At 40.9% G+C, this 16,609-nt stretch overlaps 1 protein-coding gene across 2 annotated transcripts in view; it reads right to left on the bottom strand.

The window, feature by feature from the left end:
* Positions 1 to 16,609, bottom strand: part of Prkar2a (protein kinase cAMP-dependent type II regulatory subunit alpha) — an 86,040-nt gene that overhangs the window by 31,811 nt on the left and 37,620 nt on the right. For both annotated transcript variants that reach the window (XM_052721321.1, XM_052721315.1), the window contains exons 3-4: positions 10,096 to 10,148; positions 5,237 to 5,320 (exon numbers count right to left, since the gene is read on the bottom strand). In XM_052721321.1, the coding sequence (XP_052577281.1) occupies positions 5,237 to 5,320; positions 10,096 to 10,148 (137 nt within the window). The remainder of the gene's footprint in view (positions 1 to 5,236; positions 5,321 to 10,095; positions 10,149 to 16,609) is intronic.

Raw genomic sequence — 16,609 nt, 5'->3', positions numbered from 1 at the left:
GTGAGTTCGAGGCCAGCCTGGTCTACAAAGTGAGTTCCAGGACAAGCACCAAAACTACATGGAGAAACCCTGTCTCGAAGAAAAAAAACAAAAAAAATCCAAAACCCAGGAATATCATAAGTTTAAGGTCATCCTTGGCTACTTAGAGAGTTCAAGGGCAGTCTGGCCTACATGACACCATGTCTCCAAACAAACAAACAAAAAAAAGAGGGTGGGGGGACTGGAGAGATGGCTCAGTCAGCCTGAGTCTTATTCCCAAAAAAACGTATTTAGAAAAAGTACATAGCATCTAAAGAATAACACCTAAAGCTTCCCTCTGGCCTCTACATTCGCATGCATCCCTCTTCAACATGCATGCGCGCGCGCGCACGCGCACACACACACACACACACACACACACACACACACACACACACACACACACACACACACACCAGATTAGTTAGGTTCAATTCTCAGGACCAGAATGTAAAAAACAAACAAACAAAAAGCACCTTTAACTTAGAGTGGAATGATTTTATTTTTTGTGAAATTCCATATAATTTCTGTCAGAGTGACTATGCTTCCTAAAATAAAATGCCAAAAGCCATCTTTAATTCTGAAGTTCCATGGATGTTGAATACCGTACAAACTGACAGAGACTTAAAATGAATGCTTGCTTACTGTGTGCCATCCACTCTCATGTAAAATATAGATCAACATTCCCTGAAATTTTCTGGTTAAATACTGCCAAGAAAAAGGAAAAAAAAAATCTAAAATGAGAAAAAATACTGGCAATACATTCAAATGTTCACGTATAATCCAAACTAAGGGACATCTTAGGCCTGGTCTGAGGGAGGATCTTGTTCTGAGCAGCTCCTCTTGGAACCTGCATTCTCTAGAAACTGGAATGAGGTGTCTGGGAAAGGGGACATTTTACACTGGAGGGGACAAAACTAAGGGAACAGAATGACATCACCACAATCAAATACATTATGTGCCTTGACTGAGAAACAGAACCAAGAGCTGGGAATGTAGTTTAGTTGTAGAGTGCTTGCCCAGCATGCACTAGGCCATGAGTTCAATCCCCAGTGTCACCAAAAGAACATGATTATTTTAGGCGGGGTGTGGTGGCCTGTGCCTGTAATCCCAGCCCGTGAGGTCATTCTCAGTCACACGGGGAATCTGAGTCCAGTCTGGGCTACATGAAACCAAAAACTCCACAAAACAAACTAAAAAATGTACAATGAAGGAAATAATTTTGTTCTTGGAAAAAGTACCCCAAATATCATGTAATGGAAAGTCATAAAGTCTTACATATGGATAAAGGGCTCAGAACAAAAATCCCTCTTTCTCCCTCTGTACAGAAACCTACACATGAGGAGAACAGTAAACGATGGAACATGGTAACTGGTCAGTACAGTTCAAAGGCACATGGGGGCTGAATAGTTGGCTCAGCAGGTGAGGGTGAGTAGGGTGAGGGTGCGTAGGTGTGCAAACAAGAGGCCTTGAGTTCAAATCCCTAGTCCCTACACAAAAAGGTAAGGGTGAAAGCTGAAGACGGAGAACTTGGGAGGCTTCGTGTCAGGCTCCTGAGAGACTAAGTGAGTAAGGCTGAGAGTGACAAGCAGGACACCTAACATCCTCTCTGGTCTCACACGGGCATAAGCTATATGTAGACATCACACACACAGTGTTTCAAAGGTGATTTTATTATAAATTTGAAATTTAAAGAATTGTGTGTACATTTGTACTTGGGGATGTGTGTGCATACATGTGGAGGCCAAAGTCTGACACTGAGTGTATTCTCTCCACTGATCCTTACTTTATTTTTTGGGTCAGAGTCTCTCACTCAGGCCAGAGCTCACTGATTGGCTAGACTGGGAGGTCAGTGAGCTCTGAGAATCTGAAGGCTTCCACTCCCACTGTGCTTCAGTTATAAATGTGTGGAACCATGTTGAGCTTTTTATCTGGGTGCTGGGGGTCCAACTCAGGTCCTCCTATTTGAATAGCTACTAAGTTATCTTCCTGGCAGTAAGTGTGTAAAAATAGGCAATTTGCCAGGCATGGCGGCACACGCCTTTAATCCCAGCACTGGGGAGGCAGAGACAGGCAGAGGCAGGCAGATCTCTGTGAGTTTGAGGCCAGCAAGTCTATATAGTGAGTTCTAGGCCAGCCAGTACTATGTAAAGAGACCCTGTCTCAAAAAACCAAAACAATAATATTAATATTAATAGGACATGCTGTAGAATTCTATTTATGTATAATTATAAAATAAGTGAAACTGAGCAATTGTGAAATAAATCAAAACAGTAGTTGCCTCCAAAATGGGAAGGGGCAGCATTAATCATGGAAAGACATGAGCAGTACATTTTGAGGTTGAGGACAATGTTATGTATCTGATTAAAGATTACCTGTGCATGCAATCTGTCAAACCTGAATGTATACTTAAGATTAGTGCATTTTACCACCAGGTCTGACAGTGCAGGCCTAAAATCTCAGCTACTAGGGAGATGAAGGTATGAAGATCCTCAAGGACTACTTGGGCTAGAGGGAGCTCAAGGCCAGCCTGAGCAACAGAGATCCTGTCTCAAAATAAAAAAAATAAGGCTCAAGGATGGGCTTGGCAGTACACACAGAGGCATCATGTGTGAGTTTAAGCCTATCCTACTCTACAAATTGAACTTCAGGCCAGTCAGGAAACCTAAAGCACTTCCTAGCATCCTAGCATGTGTGAGGTCCTAGGTTCAACTCCTAGTACTGTGTAAGGAAAACAAATAGACTCGAACCATAAGTTAATGACATGCACATCAGAGCATTCAGGTCAAAGTGTGCTGACGCCAGACAGCAGAGCTAAAGCTGTAACAGAAATGATTACTGTTTGGCTCTTTAGGAAAAATTATGCTGACCCCTTTGGCAAGAGATGGGTAGATGTATGTAGCAGAGCAAGTACAGCTAGATATATTTTGTTGTAAGGTTGAATACAGAATATGAATATAAAAATGGGAAAAAATGGGGCTGAGGAGATGGCTCAGTGGATGTACTACTTTCCCCTCAAGTGTAGAGACCAGCACCCATGTAGAAATGTGAAGTGGGTGTGGCAGCTCACTTATAATCCCAGTGCCCATGAGGCTGAGATAGGGGACCTCTGAGGCAAGCTGAATAGTTACAATAGGCAAACTGGCAAGCTCTGGGTTCAAGTGAGAGACCCCACCTCAATATATAAAGTGGACAGTGATGAGGACAATACCTAGCATCAACCTCTGGCCCACACCAAAACACATGTGAACATGCACACCATGCACACACAACATGCTCAAAAACAAACAACAAAAAATTTTAATGTAAGAAAAATATAACAATATAAAATACCAGATTCCTTCTCTTCTTCCCTTCCTCTCTATTCATTTTCTTTCTTTTATTCTTCCAACAGGGTCTTGCTGTGCAGTCCAGATCAGCCTCAAATTTGAGATCCTCCTGTCTCAGGTTCCTGAGTGCTGGCATATGTTCTCGCCATGCCCAGATCAATTATTTTTCAGTAAGAAAATGGTAAAAGTGTTTCTAACACTGGGAAATAAAACTTTGTACAAATGTGCCAGTACAAAATTGACACATGGCTTTATTAACAATAAAAAAGGAAGTCCCCTCTCCATTTACATGGCTGGGTCTTCCAGGGAAAACAGCTATCACCCAACTGTAGTCTACATAAACAAGATGCCCCTTCAGGTCATTGTCTTTGTTTTATTCAAACTTGGACTAATAAGCTCTGAATAAAGTTGTGGGTAATCCTATAAGCCACATGACTACTAACAGACAGGTTGACAAATACCAGAAATGGTTGACTCCCTTTAGTCAGGAGCTCAGGCTGTAGAGATACTCAGTCTTTCCTGAGGGCTCAGTAGTATGGGAATTCTAATCCCAATCTTCCTGCCTCTGAACAGTCTGAGATTCCCAGAAATAGGTCTATTCTCTCAGTCATTCATGCTGCTTGGCCCTCAAAGCAGAGGAGAAAGCAGAAACGGAAGACTCCCTACTGCTAGAGACAGAATGTTAAAAAACTGGGGCTGTGAAGATGGCTTGGTGGGTAAAGCAGTTGCCACAAAAGCATGAGAACCTGAGTTTGAATCCCCAGCACCTGCACAAAAGCCAGGCACAGAAACGCCTCTATAATCCCAGCAGTAGGTGGGCAGAGACAGGTTGATTCCCAGTACTCACTAGAAGCCAGTCTAGCTAATTGATAACCAGTGAATTCCATGAGAAATCTTGTCTCAAAAAATAAAGTGGAGGGCCAATGATATGGCTCAGAAAGTAAGGGCATTTGCTAACAATCTGATGACTTAAATTTAATCCCCAGGTTTCCACATTGCAGAAGGAGAGAACTGATTTCTCTAAGTTGTCCTTTGACCTCCACATGTGTACCATGATACATGTACACACATACACAGAGAAAGACAGACAGACAGACAGACAGACACTTGGCCACACATCCTGTGTCAAACCCTACAGATACACAAGCTACAAGAGGAGTCCCATATGTGAAACATGAGAAACAATCACACACTTGTGTGGATTAGTTGCTATGGTGACAAGAACAACATCGCCGCATCTCTAGGGAAATCAATCCCTTTGTCAAATAAATTCAGACTCTCCAATCAAAGCCAGGGTCATGCTACCTTGGCTTTTCTTGGCAGCATAACTAAATTACATAGTTTCTAAATTACTGGTATTACTAAAGGCATTTAAAAGCCACATCAGTAGGTGTGGCAGTGTATGACTTTAATCTCAGCATTCAGGAGGTGGGAGCAGATGGATCTCTCTGAGTGTGAGGCTAGCCTAGTCTATACAGGGAGTTCCAGTGCTAGCCAAGGCTACATAAAAAAACAAAAACAAAAACACTTTTTTTTTTTTTTTTTTAAGGTTTTTTTGAGACAGGGTTTCTCTATGTAGCCCTGGCTGTCCTGGAACTCTTTCTGTAGACCAGGATGACCTCAAATTCAGAGATCCGCCGGCCTCTGCCTCCTGGGTGCTGGGACTAAAGGCGTGCTCTACCACCTCCCAGCAAGACTCTGTCTTAAAACTGTATCTTCATTATAGTGAACAACAGAATAAAAGCAAATACACAAATTTTGTAAATAGACAAATCTGAAGATACATGCCTAATTGAACTGTGACTAACATGTTAAAAACTGCTTAAATGCCAAATAGGAAAACAGCTAAACAATCATTATAACAAAAATATATTTAAAATCAATGTTACCTGATCAAGGTTTTTGAAAAGAAGAATATCTTTGCAAGCTTCCTGAAGCCTGCATCTCTGCTCATCAGTTTTGGGATGAATCACCTGTCAATTGAAATAAAGCCAAGACAATTATTTGATTCCATTTGAAAATCACCCATTTAAAAATTAATGTATTTCTTTTTCCTAAAAAGTGAGGGGGGAAAAATGATTAAAAAAAGCAAAATGTAGCCGGGCGGTGGTGGTGCACGCCTTTAATCCCAGCACTCGGGAGGCAGAGCCAGGCGGATCTCTGTGAGTTTGAGGCCAGCCTGGGCTACCAAGCGAGTCCCAGGAAAGGCGCAAAGCTACACAGAGAAACCCTGTCTCGAAAAAACAAACAAACAAACAAACAAAAAAAAAAAAAGCAAAATGTGTGTGTGTGTGTGTGTGTGTGTGTGTGTGTGTGTGTGTGTGTGTATGTGTCTGTGTTTTAAACAATTCTAATTTTACAAATCCAGCAAGCAGTATGCTGCTATGGGGAGGCAATGTGAGAAGCATTGTTGGAGCTACCTGCTGTCTGTGTGGCTGGCAATCATCAGCTATCCCCTGGAAGCCTCCAGATTCTCATCTGGACAGTAGAGGGTTATAAACTGTTCCTTCAATAAATACTGTTCATCTCCTCAGTTCCAGACACTCTCAGCTCTGGAGACAACAGTGAGCACATACTCTAAACACATAAAATACATTGGAGACTGACAAGATTAAGGACAAACAGTAGGCAAGTGAGGTGAGCACGAGAGTCTGTGTAGTCTGGCTCGGCGAGGCCCCCTGAGGAAGTGACAGCTGCACTAAGGCCTCAAGCAGTACAACCTGAGAGAGCAGGTGGCCAGACAGCTGTGGCAGGAGCCAGGACCTTCTGGTGGGAGGAGGAGGAGCAGATGTGACAGCTAACTGGGAGAGATGAGACTGATGCAGACAGGGAAGATCAGGACAGGCCGGTTGCAGGAGGGACGTCCAAACTCAGAGGACACTATACATAGGTCATAGAATAAATGGAACTTTCTCTAACAACTTGGGAGTGGTTTGAGGTTATCAATTCAGGAAGAGATCTAATATCTGAAGGACCACAAGGCTGTTAAATTAGGGTTAGGATTAGAATTACAGTTAGGCCTAGAGGAAGCTGGGAAGCATACAATATTGTTTGGACCAGGTGGTAACTATGAAGTTGGGGGATATTTGATCACACTGTAAACCCCCAGTTTGCATTTGCATTGATTAAATAAAATTAATCTTGGGTCAGGAGGCTGAGTTAACAACTAGCTATCAGAAAGTACTAGTAACCACAGAGCATCAGAAGGCTGAAGAGATAAAGACACACCGGGAGAATGGAGGGGTTTTAAGTGGGGTGGCTTTGGCGGAGTGGAAGGATGGGCTTTTGGGGAGCCACCAGCAAGGAGAAAAGGTCAGCTAGTTGCTACTCAATCTTTCTGAGCTAGCAGGTTATCACCCCAGCCTTTGGGTCTCAAGTTTTATTTATAAGTAGAACCATAAAGACTTAGTAAAAGCTACCTTTATTGGCAGTGGCAGAAGCAGGCTGGTAACTTTGGAGTCAAAAATGCTGGTTGTAATAGCAGTAGATTAAGGTGCAGCCACTGTGCCCAAGATAAAACAACACCAAGAAGTAGAGAAGTTTGGATAGATTTTGAAGACAGAGTACACTAAACTCACTGAAAAATTAGATGAAGTGATTTAAAAAAAAAAAAAAAAAGGCAAGAAGAGTTAAGGATGACTCCAAATGAACAATACTGCTCTGATTTACGACGGGAAAAACTGTGGGTAGTAAATATTTTTGAAATTATCTTTATTTTTAATTATGTGTATGTGTGGGTCAGTGTATGGGTGGGTGCATGTGAGCGCAAGTGCCTACAAAGGCCAGAGGTGCCCAATCACCCACAGCTGGAATTATAAGGTGGTGGAGAACCACCTGATGTGGGTTCTGGGAATTGAATGTAGGTTCTCTGCAAGAGCAGCAGGTTCTCTTAACCACTGATCCATCTCTCCAGCCTAGAAAGAGTACTTTCAAAGAAAATAATCAGAGGAGTTCATGTTGTCTACTGACATCTACATAGAGATGGTAATTAACAACAACTATATAAGCTACAGTTCACACACCAACAATTAGTAACAATAATAGTGGTATTTACAAATTAGTTGTCATATGAATTAAATAATATATGTAAAGTCTCTAAAACAGTACCTTAAATTCATTTAGTAGGTGCTTTAAAACTATTACCATTATTATAGACAAAAATGTTTACTCAACTAAAAAGAAATATTACAACCTAACATTGATATTATGATTGAGAGACCTATTATGCTACTTCCTAAGCATGATTTTTACCAAAAATAAATATATTAAATTTGTAATATGAGGGGATGGTTCAGCAGGTAAAGATGCTTGCTGTGGTAGCCTGGCAATTTGAGTTCAATCTCCAGAACCCACACACAGGTGGAAAGAGGGAACTAATACCATACATTTGCAATAGGAAATTAGAGAAAACGTGTTTTAAATTTGAAAAGTCATCAAGAGTTTTACAATATCCAGAGTTAATTTTTTTTCAAGTCTGCACACCTCTTATAATCACTCAATGGTAGCACTTTATTTTTAATTGTTTATTCATTTTTTTTGAGACAAGGTCTCACAATGTATCCTTGACTGGCCTGGAATCTCTTATGTAGGGAAGGCTGGCCTCAAATTCACAGATACCTGACTGCCCCTGCTACCAGAGTTCTGGGATTAAAGGTGTGTGCATCACCACATCTGGCACAAATTATTACAGTGTTTCAGAAATCCTTCATAGGTTACTCATTTTAAAGTATGCATGACCATAGAAGTGTCTTTTATAACCCCACTCATGTAAACACAAAAGTTCATAAATGTTAATTGTTTAAGAGTTTTAAGATGTGGGGGGAGGCTGCTGGGGCTGGAGAGAAGGCTCAGGAGTTAAAAGCACTGGCTACTCTTCCAGAGAATTTGAGTTCAATCCCCAGCACCCACATGGCAACTCAAAACTCCAGTCCTAGGGGATCTGATGCCCTCTTCTGTTCTTTGTTAGGACCAGGCAGACATGTAGTGCACAGACATACATGCAAACTAAACACTCATACATAATTAAAAACAAAACTGGGAGCTGGAGAAATGGGTCCAAGGTTAAGAGCATTTGTTTCTCTTTCAGAGGATCTGGGTTTGGTTCCCAGCACCCAAATGGTAGTTCACAACAGCCTGTAACTCCAGTTCCAGGGGATCCAATGCCTTCTTTTGATCTCCACAGGAACCAGGCAGGCATGTGGTACATATATATGGACATTCATATAAATAAAAGTAAATAAGTCTAAAAACCTGAACTTTAAATCAATCAACCAGTGGTGGTGCACACCTTTAATCCCAGCACTCAGGAGGCAGAGGCAGGCAGATCTTGAGGCCAGCCTGGTCTACAGAGTGCCAGGTCTACAGAGTGCCAGGTCTACAGAGTGCCAGGTCTACAGAGTGCCAGGACAGCTAGAACTACACAGAGAAACCATCTCAAAAAACAAACAAAAAACATAGTCAACTAGGATGCTATCACAACCATGGTTACAATCTAGGTTATACTCTTTTAGGTGTAAGTCTCTGCAGAGATATACAAACAGACAAATGCATTAATTATTTTAGTTTACAAAATTAATTATAAAATTAAGAAGCACCTCATTTAAACATATATGCTGTTGTATTTTAAAAACAACAGGGGAAGGAGTCACATCATACAATAGGGCCACATAGGAGGTTTATGGAGGGGAAGGGGAGAGACAAGGGGCAGACAAGGGGCAGACAAGGGGCAGGGACCAGTCCCTGGGGACAAGGAAGGGAAAAAGAAAGGAGAGAGAGACAGGAGTGTACAAGACCTGCCTATTATAAGGAAATATAGGGAATCCCCACAGGGGGTGCTCTTAGTGGCTGCAGCTGAGGTGTATCTTGTCAGGACTCCAAGGGCAGGCCAGTACAGAGGCCTAAATGCTAACAAATGCAACAGCATTAAATCCTGTTCTATATAGTTCTCTTACTTTGAATATGACATAATTTAGCCGTAGGTGATAATCCTTGATTAAAGAGTCACTTTAGTTTTTTCCCATTTTTCACTATTACAACAATGTAATGATCTCCATTTGAATCCTTGGGAAGAATTCTGCCTAGAACCTGCTCTGTCAGGTTCTTCTCACCAAACCCTCAACTGGGGCTAGTTTCAATGTACTGTATAAAAATGACATCCCACAGAAACTATTTTCATTCATCCATCCATCCATTCATTCATTTATTTTGGTTTTTTGAGAAAGGATTTCTCTGTGTAACAGCCCTGGTTGTGCTGGAGCTCACTCTGTAGACCAGGCTGGCCTCACAGATCTGCCTGCCTCTGCCTCCCGAGTGCTGGGATTAAAGGCATGTGCCATCATGCCTAGCTAAAATTTACTTTTATCAGTCACAAAACATCTTTGGTATTTTTCATACAAACTATGTTTTTGTTCTTTCTCTTCCTTCCTCTGCTCGCCAATTCCCCTTTCTTCCCTCCCCCCACTTGACCTCTGCACCCTCAGTAACCTTTTCGTCTGCATGCCACAGATGTCCTTTTGCCCTCCTTCTTAACCCTTCTCTACACCCCTCACTCCTCTCTCATGGTTGCCTGTGTAGCTTTATAGTCTCTACACACATCCACACAGGCATACAGACATTAGAAGTTAGGGTCTGCCTATGAGAGAAATGTAATTCACACATCTTCCACCATCAGTGATGAAGCTGAGGTAGACAGCAGAAGAGACTCGGTAGGAAAGACAATTCTACACAACACCTTAGCCTCAGTTCTTACCCTTGGGTCATTGTCTTCCTCCTCTTCATCAGGGTTATAGGCTTCTGCACAGACTAAATTTGGAGAGAGAGAAAAAAGGAAGTTATAAAATATGTGATTTTAGGAAAAAAAAGAAGTATGGGGTGTCATGTGTATGCCAGAGAGTGCCTTTCACATCCACTCTACACCTTATTTATCTATTTGTCTATATGTATGTGAGACAGGGTCTCATTATGAAGCTCTGGATGACCTGGACCTCACTATGTAGACCAAGATGGCCTCCTGAGTGCTGGTAATTAAGGCGTGCACCATTACCCCAGGAGTCCACCTGATTTTTTGAAATGGCCTCTAACTGAATCTGGAGCTCACAGACTCAGTTAGGCTGACTGACCAGTGAACTGCATGAGTCCACTTGGCCTCCACCTCTCCCAGCACTGAGATTATAGATGTGTGCTGCTACTCTTAAACTTTTACGTGAGTGCTAGGGATCCTCAAACTTGCATTACAAGCATGTCTCAGGCTAGCCATCTCCCCAACTCTCTTCCTCTTTTTATAAGGTCTTATTTTCTTATGACCTTAATAACCTCTTTAAAGACCATTTTTTCAATGTAATTTTCAATATAATTTTTTCAGTGTAATCATACTGATATGGCTTCAATGTATAGGTTTGGTGGGGAGGCATAATCCAGTTTATCATTGGACTTCTAAATTACATTAAGCAACTGTTAGTGACATTTCAGTTTAAGATAACTATGGGAAAAAATACAGCATACTATTTTAATACACTATAAGCATGTAAGCCTTACAAGGCAGTACCATTTAGTAAAGAGCATTATCACTTAGGAATACATGATTGACACAGTACCAGATTCCCAGCAAACTAGCCTGTCATCACCAGTCAGAATACTCACTACACGGACACACAGATGCTAACACAGATTTCTGCTTAATGTACTTTGAAGCTTCAACATACATATAAGAAGTCTAAGTTTTCCCTTTTCCTTTTATTTTTTTTATCTATTATTATTTTTTTTTTTCCGAGACAGGGTTTCTCTGTGCAGCTTTGCGCCTTTCCTGGAACTCACTTGGTAGTCCAGGCTGGCCTCGAACTCACAGAGATCCGCCTGGCTCTGCCTCCCAAGTGCTGGGATTAAAGGCGTGCGCCACCACCGCCCAGCTCCTTTTATTTTTGATGAATAAAATTTTGAAATTGGTAGACTTATATATTTCAAAGACAGTTAACATTAATTTTTGCACTCCATCAAGAAAGGAGCACTGTGGCGGAGAGATGGCTCCGCAGTTAGGAGCAATGGCTGCTTTTCCACAGGATCCAGGTTCAATTCCCAGCACCTACATGGCAGCTCACAGCTGTCTGTAACTCCAGTTCCAGGGGAACCAACTCCAAAACGCAGATATACATGCAGGCAAAACACAAATGCACATAAAATAAAAATAAATTAAAAGAAAGAAAGAAGCACTTAGAGCAGGTATGGTAGTGTATTCTTCCATTTCAGAACCTGGAAGGCTGCCATAAATTCAAGAGCAGCCTAGGCTACATAGCAAGATCCTGTCTCAAAAACAAAACAAAACAGTGCTTTAAAGTCTCATGAATTCTTCCTATGCTACATACTGAGTTCCTGTCTCTATGGTAATATTTTATTTGTGCTGAAATGTGATTTTATTTGTATGTTAATAAAGTTGCCTAGAGATCAGAGGTCATAGCCATTAAGCAGAAGTCCGGCAGTGGTAGCACATGCCCTTAATCCAATCACATGGCAGGCAGAGTCTCTGTGTGGTCAAGGACATAGTCAAGCAAGGTGACCTGAACTTTTAATCCCAGTACCAACCATAGAGACCTGGAGGTCTGTATAGACAGACAGTGATGAGGAAGTCATGTGGTTGGGTTTAGAGCCAATGAGAAGGCAGAACAGAAAGGCAATAAGAAGACAGTCACACAGGAAGAAGCTCTCTCTCTCTCTCTCTCTCTCTCTCTCTCTCTCTCTCTCTCTCTCTCTCTCTCTCTCTCTCTCTCTCTCTCTCTCTCTCTCTCTCTGGGGAAGCAACGACAGCGGCTGCGAGGTGGTCAGATAAAGCAGTCGTGGCTCTTGCTCTGACCTCTTGGCTTTAACTCTGTATTTGGCTCTGTGTTTCTTATTTAATAAGACTGTTGAGAATTTTGTCTACATGTCTCAAATAAATAAAACCAAAGAAAAATACCAGCAACAAAAAACTTATTAAAAAAAATAATTTGGGGAGCTAGAGAGATGGCTCAGTAGTTAAATGTACTAGCTGCTCTTCCAGAGGACCCAGGTTCAGTTCCTACCGTCCACATGGCAGTTCACTCACAACTGTCTGTAACTCCAGTTCCAGGAAACCCAACACCCTCTTCTGGCCATCTCAGAAACAGGCGTGCATGTGATTCACAGACATGCATGTGGACAAAACACTCATAAAAATGAAATAAAATTATGGTGATATTTTATTTGTATTAAAATGTTATTTGTATGTTAATAAATAAAGTTGCCCGGGGGTCAGAGCTATTAGCAAGCCATAGGAAAGCAGGGCAGTGGTAGCGTACGCTTGTAATTCCAGCACTTAGTAGGCAGAGCTGGGTAAGTCTCTGTGTGTTCAGGGATACAGCCATTATTGGATACACATGCCTTTAATCTTAATACCAATCATGGAAAACCTGGAGGCCTATACAGACAGGCTGTGAGGAGGCGGTCATGTGGTTGGGTTTACAACCAATGAGAAGGCAGGACAGGAACTCTATATAAAGACTTTAACAGAGGGGTAGCTCTGGTTCAGAGAGGTAGGACCACTGCAGGAGGAAGGGTAAGGTTTTGGCTCTTGGCTCTGACCTCTTGGCTTTCTTCTTTGCATTGGTTCTGTGTTTATTGTTTGATGGGAAGGTTGGATACATCTACATTTGGCGCCCAACGTGACAAGAATTCATTAAAAACCGATTGGCTTGGCTTGGCGGCAGGTCCGGTTTCCAGCCTGGGCGGCCCGGCTGCCTAGCTTGGGCCCAGGCCTGACTGACCCGCAGCTGGAACTGCTACAAACAACTCAGACCTGCCCCGCTGAACAGGGCCCCTGCCTGTAAAGCCAAGGCTTGACTCGGCTCAAGCGGCTACACTTTCTCTTTCTCTCTCTCTCTCTCTCTCTCCCTGGATTCACACCTCGAACACCAGGTGGCTGTGAAATTCCCTGGGATTCTACTGTTCTACCCAGACTTGGTAAGTCAATTAACATATCTATTTAAAAGAGAATTTTTTTCTACATTAAAAAAAAAAAATGGGCTTTATGTGTACATTGGAAGAAAATTGGGCTTTGTTTGAAATTTTAGGCACTCTGACAATGGAACAACTATATGAAAAGATTAATATTGATCGAATTATTCAGTTTATTACTTTTCTTATCCTCATTTTACTATTTAAAAAGATCGTCAACTTAAGTGCCAGGATAACAGTCTTAGAAAAACTTGTTAAACCGGTAAAAATGAATTATAGAGAAATTCAAATTCAGACAGAAGAAATAAATAGTGAAGTTGTTTCAAAATTGGATCGTAAGGTTACAGAAAGAAAGCCAGTTTTCACACAATCACCCTTAATTTATCCAGTAGCCGTACAGCAGCTACCTGATGAAGAGAATGAACAAAATACTTGGGTTCCAGTTGAAATGTTAGACTTACGAAGATTTAAGGAGGCAATAGCATCTTATGGCATGCACTCCCCATATGTAAAGCAAATGTTAAACACCTGGTCAACTTGTAATAGGATTATACCAAAGGACTGGCGGGAATTGGCACAGGCTGTTCTTGAACCCGGACAAAATCTCCAGTGGAAAATGTGGTTCAGTAATGAGGCTAAAAATATAGAAAGACAATGGAGGGATAGCGGAATACAAGTCTGCCAGAATCAGCTTATTGGCGAAGGCCAATATGCTTCAGTACAAACACAATGTTCATATGATGTCCAAACCCTACTTCTATGTAAAACGGCAGCTTTGAATGCATGGGACAGAGTTGAAGAACCAGGAAAAAAAACTGAGTCATTTACAAAGGTTATACAGGGCCCCAAAGAATCTTTCACAGACTTCTTACAAAGATTGACTTCAGCAGTACAAAAAATGGTCCCGAATTCACAGGCTAGTCAGATAATAATTGAATCTTTAGCCTTTGAGAATGCAAATGCAGCGTGCAAAAGAATAATTAGGCCGTTAAAGGCAAGATCTGCACCTTTGGAAGATTGGATTAGAGATACAGTTAATGTAGAGGCTTATGACCATGATGATATGTGGGTAGGAAAAGCAATTTCAAAAGGTTTGAGCAATGTTAGATGTTTTGGATGTGGAAAGCAAGGACATTTGAAAAGGGATTGTAAACAGGTCATTCCTAGAAATAATGTTTCTTCAAGGAACACTGGCAACAGAATGCCCCTTCCTTCTGGAGTATGCAGAAGGTGTGGTAAGGGAAAACACTGGACCAACGAATGTAGATCAACAAGGGACAGACAGGGTAACCCTCTGCCTCGAGCTTCGGGAAACTCCCAGAGGGGCCTCAGGCAGGCCCCCACAGTAAATCCAGTTCAAACCTTTCCTGCAGTTGTAGAGGAAACCCCTACTCAAAGCAACTAAATAACCAAATGTCTATTGGAATAAATCATGTTAGTCGAGATGATGAAACAGAGAAAATAGGAAATACAGGAAAAAACATAAAGAAAATTTTTTGGCAAACTTCTATTAATGAACAAAGACCAAAACTAACAATAAAAATAAATGGTGTTTTGTTGTCTGGTCTGGTAGACACAGGTGCTGACATTACCATAATTGCACCAGAATTTTGGCATCCAACTTGGCCTCTTCAGGAGGTAAACATTCAACTCTTAGGAATTGGGACATTATCTAGAGTGAAACAAAGTGTAAGATGGCTTGAATGTATAGGTCCAGAAGGACAGAAAGGAAAATTAAAACCATATATGGCTAACATAGCTATGAACCTGTGGGGTCGAGACTTGTTACAACAGTGGAATACTCAGATTAATATCCCTCCAATCTCAGAAACAAATCATAAATTAGTACATGTTTCTGAGAGAAATATTAAAAGATATTATTCTAATGAGTGCTCACCAGCCATCCATGTCATACAAGAACAGGGCACAACAACTGATAATCTTCCAAAAACATTAACAGCTCTACCTTTAAAATGGTCAACAGACAAGCCTGTATGGGTTCAGCAATGGCCTTTAACAACAGAGAAACTCCAGGCTTTACAAGAGCTGGTGGAAGAACAGTTAAATGCTCATCATATTGAAGAATCAACCAGCCCTTGGAATTCTCCTGTATTTGTTATAAAAAAAAAATCTGGTAAATGGAGAATGGTAACAGACCTTAGAGCAATTAACAAAGTAATTCAGCCAATGGGCTCTTTACAATCTGGAATTCCTTTACCTACTCTGTTACCAAAAGGCTGGCCTCTCATAGTTATTGATTTAAAAGACTGTTTCTTTTCAATACCCTTACAAGAAAAAGACAGAGAAAGATTTGCTTTCACAGTGCCTACTTATAATAATTCTCAACCGGTTAAAAGATTTCAATGGAGGGTTCTCCCACAGGGAATGTTGAATAGCCCAACTTTGTGCCAATATTTTGTAAAACAGCCATTAGAAGTGGTACGTAAAAAATTTCCTAAATCTATAATTTATCATTATATGGATGATATTTTATTAGCTGATTCAAATGCAGATACTTTAGAAAGAATGTTTGAAAAAGTAAAGAAAATTTTGCCTTGCTGGGGATTACAAATTGCTTTAGAAAAGGTACAAAGAGGAGATTCTATTAATTATTTAGGATATAAAATAGAACTTCAAAAAATTAGACCTCAAAAAGTGCAAATTAGGAGAGATCGACTACAGACTCTTAATGACTTTCAAAGATTATTTGGAGACATTTCTCATCTAAGAACTATTGTTGGGGTAAAAAATGATGAACTGAATAATTTGTTTAAAACCTTAGAAGGTGATAAGGACTTAAATAGTCCAAGAGAATTATCACCTGAAGCTGAGAAAGAATTGGCCTTGGTAGAAAAGAAAGTACATGAAGGGCACGTAGATCGTATTGATCCAAAGCTGGATTGCATTTTGGTTATTTTACCTTCTAGGCATTCCCCAACAGGAATATTAATGCAAAGGGAAGATATTATATTGGAATGGATATTTTTACCAAATAAACCAAATAAAAAATTAAAAACTTATGTGGAAAAAATCTCTGACTTGATTTGGAAAGGAAAATTGAGACTTCGTCAATTAGCAGGAATAGACCCAGCAGAAATTGTCGTACCTTTAACTAAGGAGGACATTGAAAAATTATGGATAGAAAATGAAGCTTGGCAAAAAGCTTGTAGTAATTTTTTGGGAGAAATTAACAGCAAATATCCCAAAAGCAATAGAATTGATCTTATAAAGAGAGCTGATTGGATCTTGCCTCAAATTGTGAGGAAAAAACCCATATCTGGAGTTCGTACATTTTATACAGA

The sequence above is a fragment of the Peromyscus californicus genome, unplaced genomic scaffold (genome assembly GCF_007827085.1).
Source record: "Peromyscus californicus insignis strain IS unplaced genomic scaffold, ASM782708v3 Scaffold_11__1_contigs__length_118956290, whole genome shotgun sequence".
NCBI lineage: Eukaryota > Metazoa > Chordata > Mammalia > Rodentia > Cricetidae > Peromyscus > Peromyscus californicus.
This window is presented reverse-complemented; position numbering and strand designations above follow the sequence as displayed.